The sequence below is a fragment of the Nothobranchius furzeri genome, unplaced genomic scaffold (genome assembly GCF_043380555.1).
Source record: "Nothobranchius furzeri strain GRZ-AD unplaced genomic scaffold, NfurGRZ-RIMD1 Scf035, whole genome shotgun sequence".
Lineage (NCBI taxonomy): Eukaryota > Metazoa > Chordata > Actinopteri > Cyprinodontiformes > Nothobranchiidae > Nothobranchius > Nothobranchius furzeri.
Window position 1 is genome coordinate 299,414 of NW_027223052.1, and position 13,570 is coordinate 312,983.

A 13,570-nucleotide genomic window follows, 5' to 3' on the forward strand; every position below is an offset into this window, starting at 1 on the left:
ACCCAGAATGATGTGAAATTGTGCTTCGTGCAACATAATTCTGGGTGCCATTTACAAACCTTAAGTGCTAATGACTCCATTCCTTTTTGTGGTTGTAGGGGCTGTTGATTGGAGTACACTAAAACAAACCTGATCTCTCTAGGACATTCAGAAGCCAAGTTATAAGCCCACAAAGGTGTAACTGAAATACTTCTTTAAGTTGACACCAGATCCGGTGACCTTTGGGACATGGTTTGACCCCCTTAGGAAAGTGCTATCATCATGAAACGTTCAGATCACTTACAACTCAATAGATTCTACCTTCTTGTAACGTTTCAGCCTGATTGGACCTTGTTTTCACACAAATGGACCCAGAATGATGTGAAATTGTGCTTCGTGCAACATAATTCTGGGTGCCATTTACAAACCATAAGTGCTAATGACTCCATTCCTCTTTGTGGTTGTAGGGGCTGTTGATTGGAGTACACTAAAACAAACCTGATCTCTCTAGGACATTCAGAAGACAAGTTATAAGCCCACAAATGTGTAACTGAACTACTTCTTTAAATTGACAACAGATCCGGTGACCTTTGGGACATGGTTTGACCCCCTTAGGAAAGTGCTATCATCATGAAACGTTCAGATCACTTACAACTCAATAGATTCTACCTTCCTGTAGCGTTTCAGCCTGATTGGACCTTGTTTTCACACAAATGGACCCAGAATGATGTGAAATTGTGCTTCGTGCAACATAATTCTGGGTGCCATTTACAAACCATAAGTGCTAATGACTCCATTCCTTTTTGTGTTTGTAGGGGCTGTTGATTGGAGTACATTAAAACAAACCTGATCTCTCTAGGACATTCAGAAGCCAAGTTATAAGCCCACAAATGTGTAACTGGACTACTTCTTTAAATTGACACCAGATCCGGTGACCTTTCTGACATGGTTTGACCCTCTTAGGAAAGTGCTATCATCATGAAACGTTCAGATCACTTACAACTCAATAGATTCTACCTTCCTGTAACGTTTCAGCCTGATTGGACCTTGTTTTCAAACAAATGGACCCAGAATGATGTGAAATTGTGCTTCGTGCAACATAATTCTGGGTGCCATTTACAAACCATAAGTGCTAATGACTCCATTCCTTTTTGTGGTTGTAGGGGCTGTTGATTGGAGAACACTAAAACAAACCTGATCTTTCTAGGACATTCAGAAGCCAAGTTATAAGCCCACAAATGTGTAACTGAACTACTTCTTTAAATTGACACCAGATCCGGTGACCTTTGGGACATGGTTTGACCCCCTTAGGAAAGTGCTATCATCATGAAACGTTCAGATCACTTACAACTCAATAGATTCTACCTTCCTGTAACGTTTAAGCCTGATTGGACCTTGTTTTCACACAAATGGACCCAGAATGATGTGAAATTGTGCTTCGTGCAACATAATTCTTGGTGCCATTTACAAACCATAAGTGCTAATGACTCCATTCCTTTTTGTGTTTTTAGGGGCTTTTGATTGGAGTATACGAAAACAAACCTTATCTCTCTAGGACATTCAGAAGCCAAGTTATAAGCCCACAAAGGTGTAACTGGACTACTTCTTTAAATTGACACCAGATCCGGTGTCCTTTGGGACATGGTTTGACCCCCTTAGGAAAGTGCTATCATCATGAAACGTTCAGATCACTTACAACTCAATAGATTCTACCTTGTTGTAGCGTTTCAGCCTGATTGGACCTTGTTTTCACACAAATGGACCCAGAATGATGTGAAATTGTGCTTCGTGCAACATAATTCTGGGTGCCATTTACAAACCATAAGTGCTAATGACTCCATTCCTTTTTGTGGTTGTTAGTGCTGTTGATTGGAGTATACTAAAACAAACCTGATCTCTCTAGGACATTCAGAAGCCAAGTTATAGGCCCACAAAGGTGTAACTGGACTACTTCTTTAAATTGACACCAGATCCGGTGACCTTTGGGACATGGTTTGACCCCCTTAGGAAAGTGCTATCATCATGAAACGTTCAGATCACTTACAACTCAATAGATTCTACCTTCCTGTAGCGTTTCAGCCTGATTGGACCTTGTTTTCACACAAATGGACCCAGAATGATGTGAAATTGTGCTTCGTGCAACATAATTCTGGGTGCCATTTACAAACCATAAGTGCTAATGACTCCATTCCTTTTTGTGTTTGTAGGGGCTGTTGATTGGAGTACATTAAAACAAACCTGATCTCTCTAGGACATTCAGAAGCCAAGTTATAAGCCCACAAATGTGTAACTGGACTACTTCTTTAAATTGACACCAGATCCGGTGACCTTTCTGACATGGTTTGACCCTCTTAGGAAAGTGCTATCATCATGAAACGTTCAGATCACTTACAACTCAATAGATTCTACCTTCCTGTAACGTTTCAGCCTGATTGGACCTTGTTTTCAAACAAATGGACCCAGAATGATGTGAAATTGTGCTTCGTGCAACATAATTCTGGGTGCCATTTACAAACCATAAGTGCTAATGACTCCATTCCTTTTTGTGGTTGTAGGGGCTGTTGATTGGAGAACACTAAAACAAACCTGATCTTTCTAGGACATTCAGAAGCCAAGTTATAAGCCCACAAATGTGTAACTGAACTACTTCTTTAAATTGACACCAGATCCGGTGACCTTTGGGACATGGTTTGACCCCCTTAGGAAAGTGCTATCATCATGAAACGTTCAGATCACTTACAACTCAATAGATTCTACCTTCCTGTAACGTTTAAGCCTGATTGGACCTTGTTTTCACACAAATGGACCCAGAATGATGTGAAATTGTGCTTCGTGCAACATAATTCTTGGTGCCATTTACAAACCATAAGTGCTAATGACTCCATTCCTTTTTGTGTTTTTAGGGGCTTTTGATTGGAGTATACGAAAACAAACCTTATCTCTCTAGGACATTCAGAAGCCAAGTTATAAGCCCACAAAGGTGTAACTGGACTACTTCTTTAAATTGACACCAGATCCGGTGTCCTTTGGGACATGGTTTGACCCCCTTAGGAAAGTGCTATCATCATGAAACGTTCAGATCACTTACAACTCAATAGATTCTACCTTGTTGTAGCGTTTCAGCCTGATTGGACCTTGTTTTCACACAAATGGACCCAGAATGATGTGAAATTGTGCTTCGTGCAACATAATTCTGGGTGCCATTTACAAACCATAAGTGCTAATGACTCCATTCCTTTTTGTGGTTGTAGGGGCTGTTGATTGGAGTACACTAAAACAAACCTGATCTTTCTAGGACATTCAGAAGCCAAGTTATAAGCCCACAAAGGTGTAACTGAACTACTTCTTTAAATTGACACCAGATCCGGTGACCTTTGGGACATGGTTTGACCCCCTTAGGAAAGTTCTATCATCATGAAACGTTCAGATCACTTACAACTCAATAGATTCTACCTTCCTGTAACGTTTCAGCCTGATTGGACCTTGTTTTCACACAAATGGACCCAGAATGATGTGAAATTGTGCTTCGTGCAACATAATTCTGGGTGCCATTTACAAACCATAAGTGCTAATGACTCCATTCCTTTTTGTGGTTGTAGGGGCTGTTGATTGGAGTACACTAAAACAAACCTGATCTCTCTAGGACATTCAGAAGCCAAGTTATAAGCCCACAAATGTGTAACTGGACTACTTCTTTAAATTGACACCAGATCCGGTGACCTTTGGGACATGGTTTGACCCCCTTAGGAAAGTGCTATCATCATGAAACGTTCAGATCACATACAACTCAATAGATTCTACCTTCCTGTAACGTTTAAGCCTGATTGGACCTTGTTTTCACACAAATGGACCCAGAATGATGTGAAATTGTGCTTCGTGCAACATAATTCTTGGTGTCATTTACAAACCATAAGTGCTAATGACTCCATTCCTTTTTGTGGTTGTAGGGGCTGTTGATTGGAGTACACTAAAACAAACCTGATCTCTCTAGGACATTCAGAAGCCAAGTCATAAGCCCACAAATGTGTAACTGGACTACTTCTTTAAATTGACACCAGATCCGGTGACCTTTGGGACATGGTTTGACCCCCTTAGGAAAGAGCTATCATCATGAAACGTTCAGATCACTTACAACTCAATAGATTCTACCTTCCTGTAGCGTTTCAGCCTGATTGGACCTTGTTTTCACACAAATGGACCCAGAATGATGTGAAATTGTGCTTCGTGCAACATAATTCTGGGTGCCATTTACAAACCATAAGTGCTAATGACTCCATTCCTTTTTGTGGTTGTAGTGGCTGTTGATTGGAGTATACTAAAACAAATCTAACCTCTCTAGGACATTCAGAAGCCAAGTTATAAGCCCACAAAGGTGTAACTGGACTACTTCTTTAAATTGACACCAGATCCGGTGACCTTTCTGACATGGTTTGACCCTCTTAGGAAAGTGCTATCATCATAAAACGTTCAGATCACTTACAACTCAATAGATTCTACCTTCCTGTAACGTTTCAGCCTGATTGGACCTTGTTTTCACACAAATGAACCCAGAATGATGTGAAATTGTGGTTCGTGCAACATAATTCTGGGTGCCATTTAAAAACCATAAGTGCTAATGACTCCATTCCTTTTTGTGGTTGTAGGGGCTGTTGATTGGAGTATACGAAAACAAACCTTATCTCTCTAGGACATTCAGAAGCCAAGTTATAAGCCCACAAAGGTGTAACTGGACTACTTCTTTAAATTGACACCAGATCCGGTGACCTTTGGGACATGGTTTGACCGCCTTAGGAAAGTGCTATCATCATGAAACGTTCAGATCACTTACAACTCAATAGATTCTACCTTGTTGTAGCGTTTCAGCCTGATTGGACCTTGTTTTCACACAAATGGACCCAGAATGATGTGAAATTGTGCTTCGTGCAACATAATTCTGGGTGCCATTTACAAACCTTAAGTGCTAATGACTCCATTCCTTTTTGTGGTTTTAGGGGCTGTTGATTGGAGTACACTAAAACAAACCTGATCTCTCTAGGACATTCAGAAGCCAAGTTATAAGCCCACAAAGGTGTAACTGAACTACTTCTTTAAATTGACACCAGATCCGGTGACCTTTGGGACATGGTTTGACCCCCTTAGGAAAGTTCTATCATCATGAAACGTTCAGATCACTTCCAACTCAATAGATTCTACCTTCCTGTAACGTTTCAGCCTGATTGGACCTTGTTTTCACACAAATGGACCCAGAATGATGTGAAATTGTGCTTCGTGCAACATAATTCTGGGTGCCATTTACAAACCATAAGTGCTAATGACTCCATTCCTTTTTGTGGTTGTAGGGGCTGTTGATTGGAGTACACTAAAACAAATCTGATCTCTCTAGGACATTCAGAAGCCAAGTTATAAGCCCACAAATGTGTAACTGAACTACTTCTTTAAATTGACACCAGATCCGGTGACCTTTGGGACATGGTTTAACCCCCTTAGGAAAGTGCTATCATCATGAAACATTCAGATCACTTACAACTCAATAGATTCTACCTTCCTGTAACGTTTAAGCCCGATTGGACCTTGTTTTCACACAAATGGACCCAGAATGATGTGAAATTGTGCTTCGTGCAACATAATTCTGGGTGCCATTTACAAACCATAAGTGCTAATGACTCCATTCCTTTTTGTGGTTGTAGGGGCTGTTGATTGGAGTACACTAAAACAAACCTGATCTCTCTAGGACATTCAGAAGCCAAGTTATAAGCCCACAAATGTGTAACTGGACTACTTCTTTAAATTGACACCAGATCCGGTGACCTTTGGGACATGGTTTGACCCCCTTAGGAAAGAGCTATCATCATGAAACGTTCAGATCACTTACAACTCAATAGATTCTACCTTCCTGTAGCGTTTCAGCCTGATTGGACCTTGTTTTCACACAAATGGACCCAGAATGATGTGAAATTGTGCTTCGTGCAACATAATTCTGGGTGCCATTTACAAACCATGAGTGCTAATGACTCCATTCATTTTTGTGGTTGTAGGGGCTGTTGATTGGAGTACATTAAAACAAACCTGATCTCTCTAGGACATTCAGAAGCCAAGTTATAAGCCCACAAATGTGTAACTGGACTACTTCTTTAAATTGACACCAGATCCGGTGACCTTTCTGACATGGTTTGACCCTCTTAGGAAAGTGCTATCATCATGAAACGTTCAGATCACTTACAACTCAATAGATTCTACCTTCCTGTAACGTTTCAGCCTGATTGGACCTTGTTTTCACACAAATGAACCCAGAATGATGTGAAATTGTGCTTCGTGCAACATAATTCTGGGTGCCATTTAAAAACCATAAGTGCTAATGACTCCATTCCTTTTTGTGGTTGTAGGGGCTGTTGATTGGAGTACACTAAAACAAACCTGACCTCTCTAGGACATTCAAAGGCCAAGTTATAAGCCCACAAAGGTGTAACTGGACTACTTCTTTAAAGTGACACCAGGCCCGGTGACCTTTGGGACATGGTTTTACCCCCTATAGGAATGTGTGATCATCTTGAAACGTTCAGATCACTTACAACTCAATAGATTCTACCTTCTTGTAGCGTTTCAGCCTGATTGGACCTTGTTTTCACACAAATGAACCCAGAATGATGTGAAATTGTGCTTCGTGCAACATAATTCTGGGTGCCCTTTACAAACCTTAAGTGCTAATGACTCCATTCCTTTTTGTGGTTGTAGGGGCTGTTGATTGGAGTACACTAAAACAAACCTGATCTCTCTAGGACAGAGATCACTAATAGGCGGACCTGGGTCCGGATCCGGACCGAAATGCTGTCTGGTGTGGACCCGAGCCTAATGCCAAAATAAAGTTCGCCTAATTTTATAACCGCTTCTGGCCGGTGCAGCTATTGCATTCTTTACGGTAGTATTCTAGCATCCACGAACACCCACAGGCCAATTGTGCGCGAGTTTAGTCAGACCACGTGACACCAACAAGCCAATAACATGTTTTATTCCTGCCAGAAAATACAGGCGATACGTAGCGAAAATAAACGGTTCAGACGCCGGAGAGAAGGAGAGCAGCGAAGAGCAGAAATTTGAACAGAGAAAACGAGAGATTCAGGCGGAGAGCGGTGGAAAGAAGGAGACATTCAGGCTAAGAGCAGCGACAAGGAGAGATTCAGGTGTAAAGGAGGAGGAATTCAGGCAGAGAAAAGGAAAGCGGCGACAGGCGACAAGGAGAGATTCAGGCGGGTGAGACGGAGAGAAGTAGAAAAAGCAGAAATGGCAGCCTCTAAAAAACGGAACGTGGACAGCGAAAATAGAGCATTTAATCCAGAATGGACAGAGTCATTTCTCTTTGTTCTTCCCACTGGTGGCACAAAACCTGTTTGTCTCATATGTTCAGAAACAGTGGCACTTATTAAAAGTGGCAATGTGAAACGCCATTATGAGACAAAACACAAATGTTTTGAAGAAACATATCCCCTCAGATCAGAAGTAAGATCAGAGAAAATACGTAGTCTCAAAGCCCAATATGAACAGTCCACCAGGATCCTGAGCCACACGTTCACTGCTCAGCAATGAGCCCATGAGAGTTCCCTCAGAGTTTCTTGGATTTTGGGTCAGCACAAAAAACCATTTACTGATGGAGAGGTTGTCAAAGAGTGTATGACAGCAGTTGCTGAAACACTGTTTGAAGGAAAAGAAAAACAAGAAGTTTGTGAAAAAATAAAGCAAATCCCCATATCAGCATCATCTGCTACAAAGAAAAGTGAAATACTGACTCAGGATGTTGTAGCCCAGCTAGATGAAGCCATACAGAAGGCACCATGTGTAGGTTTGGCTGTGGATGAGTCCACTGACGTGTGTGATAATGCTCAGCTGTTGGTTTATGTGAGGTTTTATTACGCAGAGCAGAAAGCATTCTATGAAGACCTGCTGGGTATTACTCCTCTTCAGACCAGCACAACAGGAGAGGACATCTACCTGGCCATTATGGAGATGTTGGCAAAGAGAGGAATTGAGCCTTCAAAAGTGATTTCAATAACTACAGATGGAGCCCCTGCTATGATAGGGAGAGAAAAGGGAGCTGTAACAAGAATGAAGAAAGACAACCCTGACCTCTTAACCTACCATTGCATTATTCATCAATCTGTCCTCTGTGCCTCCCTGTCAGATGAGCATGCTGAGGTGATGACTTCAGTGATGAAAATGATCAACTTTCTTAGAGCGTCCTCTTCCTACCAGCATCGCATGCTTAGAGAATTCCTCAAAGAAGTTGATGCCAATGCTGATGATCTTCTGCTGCACAACAATGTGAGATGGCTCAGCAAAGGCAGAGTTTTAGCACGCTTTTGGGCCATCAGGAGGGAAGTAGCATCTTTTTTGGCAGAGCTAAAACATCATAAGGCAACACAGTTTTCTACATTTCTAGAAAATGAGAAGCAGATGGACAATGTTGCCTTTTTGGTTGATATAACTTCACATCTAAACGAACTGAACTTGAGGCTACAGGGCAAGGACAATTCCATTTGTGAACTAATGACAGCTGTCCGTGCCTTTCAGAGAAAACTTGAAATGTTCAAGGAGGACTTGCAGGAAGACTGTGTCCACTTCCCAGCAGTGCAGGAACAGGTTCAGGGACAGCGAGATGTCTCGTCGTTTGTTGTCTTCATTGATAAACTTATTGCTAACTTCAGCAATCGTTTTGATAGCTTCAGCATTGGCCAGCAGCTCACCATGTTCATTCAGAACCCATTCCTCATCACAGATGTCAGGAGCTTCTCAAAGGAAGCCACACAGCATTTTAAATGGGTCAATGCCAGGGATCTTCAGATGGAGTTAGTTGACCTCCAAGCAAACGTGGCCATGAAAGAACTGTCTGCCAGGACTGACCCGTCCTCATTCTGGCTCCAAATGGTTCCTGAGACAGCTTTCTCACATCTAAAGAAAGTAGCCTTGTACATCCTGACCATGTTTGGTTCCACCCACAACTGTGAGGCAGCGTTCTCCACAATGAACATTATAAAAAACAAATATCGTTCCAGGCTCACCAATGAGCATCTCCACACATGCATGAGGATGGCTCTGTCTCCATTCAAGCCCAGGTTCAAAATGTTGGCAGGACAAGCAAGAGCTCACTTCTCTCACTAAGTAAAAATGTGGAAAACATTAACCTAAATATATGTTCAGTTATTACATGTGTGCAGAGTCACATTTTTTAAAATCATTTTAAGACTTTTTAGTTCGCACGTGAAGAGGAAAAATGTAAAAAATTAAGCTTTTTCTACATTTATTCTGAAGTTAGTAGTTTGTGAAGATTCAGTTGCCATGTGTTATTTTCTTGTTGACAGTTTTTTCTACTTTTATTTAATAAATGAGAGAACATTCCAAATAAATCATTTACATGTTCAACGCTTTAAGTGACAATAAATGTCATAAGTATTTGAATTACACTGAAGTATTTCTGATTTGATATGCAAATTAATAATGCAGATGTTGATAAAACTGCTAGGATACTTAAATACATGTCACACTATTGTAGGTCGGACATAATGATCTTTCGGACCTTGGGCTAAAAAAATTCTTTTTTGACTGGACCTTTTTAAATAGTATTTGTATACCCCTGCTCTAGGACATTCAGAAGCCAAGTTATAAGCCCACAAAGGTGTAACTGAACTACTTCTTTAAATTGACACCAGATCCGGTGACCTTTGGGACATGGTTTGACCCCCTTAGGAAAGTGCTATCATCATGAAACGTTCAGATCACTTACAACTCAATAGATTCTACCTTCCTGTAACGTTTCAGCCTGATTGGACCTTGTTTTCACACAAATGGACCCAGAATGATGTGAAATTGTGCTTCGTGCAACATAATTCTGGGTGCCATTTACAAACCATAAGTGCTAATGACTCCATTCCTTTTTGTGGTTGTAGGGGCTGTTGATTGGAGTACACTAAAACAAACCTCATCTCTCTAGGACATTCAGAAGCCAAGTTATAAGCCCACAAATGTGTAACTGGACTACTTCTTTAAATTGACACCAGATCCGGTGACCTTTGGGACATGGTTTGACCCCCTTAGGAAAGAGCTATCATCATGAAACGTTCAGATCACTTACAACTCAATAGATTCTACCTTCCTGTAACGTTTCAGCCTGATTGGACCTTGTTTTCACACAAATGAACCCAGAATGATGTGAAATTGTGCTTCGTGCAACATAATTCTGGGTGCCATTTACAAACCATAAGTGCTAATGACTCCATTCCTTTTTGTGGTTGTAGGGGCTGTTGATTGGAGTAACTAAAACAAACCTGACCTCTCTAGGACATTCAGAAGACAAGTTATAAGCCCACAAAGGTGTAACTGGACTACTTCTTTAAAGTGACACCAGGCCCGGTGACCTTTGGGACATGGTTTTACCCCCTATAGGAATGTGCGATCATCTTGAAATGTTCAGATCACTTACAACTCAATAGATTCTACCTTCTTGTAGCGTTTCAGCCTGATTGGACCTTGTTTTCACACAAATGGACCCAGAATGATGTGAAATTGTGCTTCGTGCAACATAATTCTGGGTGCCATTTACAAACCTTAAGTGCTAATGACTCCATTCCTTTTTGAGGTTGTAGGGGCTGTTGATTGGAGTATACTAAAACAAACCTGATCTCTCTAGGACATTCAGAAGCCAAGTTATAAGCCCTCAAAGGTGTAACTGGACTACTTCTTTAAATTGACACCGGATCCGGTGACCTTTGGGACATGGTTTGACCCCCTTAGGAAAGTGCTATCATCATGAAACGTTCATATCACTTACAACTCAATAGATTCTACCTTGTTGTAGCGTTTCAGCCTGATTGGACCTTGTTTTCACACAAATGAACCCAGAATGATGTGAAATTGTGCTTCGTGCAACATAATTCTGGGTGCCATTTAAAAACCATAAGTGCTAATGACTCCATTCCTTTTTGTGGTTGTAGGGGCTGTTGATTGGAGTATACGAAAACAAACCTTATCTCTCTAGGACATTCAGAAGCCAAGTTATAAGCCCACAAAGGTGTAACTGGACTACTTCTTTAAATTGACACCAGATCCGGTGACCTTTGGGACATGGTTTGACCCCCTTAGGAAAGTGCTATCATCATGAAACGTTCAGATCGCTTACAACTCAATAGATTCTACCTTGTTGTAGCGTTTCAGCCTGATTGGACCTTGTTTTCACACAAATGAACCCAGAATGATGTGAAATTGTGCTTCGTGCAACATAATTCTGGGTGCCATTTACAAACCATAAGTGCTAATGACTCCATTCCTTTTTGTGGTTGTAGGGGCTGTTGATTGGAGAACAATAAAACAAGCCTAACCTCTCTAGGACATTCAGAAGCCAAGTTATAAGCCCACAAAGGTGTAACTGGACTGCTTCTTTAAAGTGACACCAGGCCCGTTGACCTTTGGGACATGGTTTGACCCCCAAGAAGAATGTGCGATCATCATGAAACGTTCAGATCACTTACAACTCAATAGATTCTACCTTCCTGTAACATTTCAGCCTGATTTGACCTTGTTTTCACACAAATGAACCCAGAATGATGTGAAATTGTGCTTTGTACAACATAATTCTGGGTGCCATTTAAAAACCATAAGTGCTAATGACTCCATTCCTTTTTGTGGTTGTAGGGGCTGTTGATTGGAGTACACTAAAACAAACCTGATCTCTCTAGGATATTCAGAAGCCAAGTTATAAGCCCTCAAAGGTGTAAGTGGACTACTTCTTTAAAGTGACACCAGGCCCGGTGACCTTTGGGACATGGTTTGACCCCCTATAGGAATGTGCGATCATCATGAAACATTCAGATCACTTACAACTCAATAGATTCTACCTTCTTGTAGCGTTTCAGCCTGATTGGACCTTGTTTTCACACAAGTGAACCCAGAATGATGTGAAATTGTGCTTCGTGCAACATAATTCTGGGTGCCATTTACAAACCATAAGTGCTAATGACTCCATTCCTTTTTGTGGTTGTAGGGGCTGTTGATTGGAGTACACTAAAACAAACCTAACCTCTCTAGGACATTCAGAAGCCAAGTTATAAGCCCACAAAGGTGTAACTGGACGAGTTCTTTAAAGTGACTCCAGGCCCGGTGACCTTTGGGACATGGTTTGACCCCCTATAGGAATGTGTGATCATCTTGAAACGTTCAGATCACTTACAACTCAATAGATTCTACCTTCTTGTAGCGTTTCAGCCTGATTGGACCTTGTTTTCACACAAATGGACCCAGAATGATGTGAAATTGTGCTTCGTGCAACATAATTCTTGGTGCCATTTACAAACCATAAGTGCTAATGACTCCATTCCTTTTTGTGGTTGTAGGGGCTGTGTATTGGAGTACACTAAAACAAACCTGATCTCTCTAGGACATTCAGAAGCCAAGTTATAAGCCCACAAATGTGTAACTGGACTACTTCTTTAAATTGACACCAGATCCGGTGACCTTTGGGACATGGTTTGACCCCCTTAGGAAAGAGCTATCATCATGAAACGTTCAGATCACTTACAACTCAATAGATTCTACCTTCCTGTAACGTTTCAGCCTGATTGGACCTTGTTTTCACACAAATGAACCCAGAATGATGTGAAATTGTGCTTCGTGCAACATAATTCTGGGTGCCATTTACAAACCTTAAGTGCTAAAGACTCCATTCCTTTTTGTGGTTGTAGTGGCTGTTGATTGGAGTATACTAAAACAAACCTAACCTCTCTAGGACATTCAGAAGCCAAGTTATAAGCCCACAAAGGTGTAACTGGACTACTTCTTTAAATTGACACCAGATCCGGTGACCTTTGGGACATGGTTTGACCCCCTTAGGAAAGTGCTATCATCATGAAACGTTCAGATCACTTACAACTCAATAGATTCTACCTTCCTGTAACATTTCAGCCTGATTGGACCTTGTTTTCACACAAATGAACCCAGAATGATGTGAAATTGTGCTTCGTGCAACATAATTCTGGGTGCCATTTACAAACCTTAAGTGCTAATGACTCCATTCCTTTTTGTGGTTGTAGGGGCTGTTGATTGGAGTATACTAAAACAAACCTAACCTCTCTAGGACATTCAGAAGCCAAGTTATAAGCCCACAAAGGTGTAACTGGACTACTTCTTTAAAGTGACACCAGGCCCGGTGACCTTTGGGACATGGTTTTACCCCCTATAGGAATGTGCGATCATCTTGAAATGTTCAGATCACTTACAACTCAATAGATTCTACCTTGTTGTAGCGTTTCAGCCTGATTGGACCTTGTTTTCACACAAATGAACCCAGAATGATGTGAAATTGTGCTTTGTGCAACATAATTCTGGGTGCCATTTACAAACCTTAAGTGCTAAAGACTCCATTCCTTTTTGTGGTTGTAGTGGCTGTTGATTGGAGTATACTAAAACAAACCTAACCTCTCTAGGACATTCAGAAGCCAAGTTATAAGCCCACAAAGGTGTAACTGGACTACTTCTTTAAATTGACACCAGAGCCGGTGACCTTTGGGACATGGTTTGACCCCCTTAGGAAAGTGCTATCATCATGAAACGT

At 41.3% G+C, this 13,570-nt stretch overlaps 1 protein-coding gene across 1 annotated transcript; it reads left to right on the forward strand.

Moving 5' to 3' along the window:
- Positions 1–6,668: 6,668 nt before the first annotated feature.
- On the forward strand, positions 6,669–9,563 carry LOC139064626 (SCAN domain-containing protein 3-like). Its single transcript, XM_070547818.1, has 2 exons — positions 6,669–7,157; positions 7,224–9,563. The coding sequence occupies exon 2, from the start codon at positions 7,645–7,647 to the stop codon at positions 9,127–9,129; it is 1,485 nt and encodes a 494-aa protein (XP_070403919.1). The 5' UTR covers positions 6,669–7,157; positions 7,224–7,644; the 3' UTR covers positions 9,130–9,563.
- Positions 9,564–13,570: the final 4,007 nt, after the last annotated feature.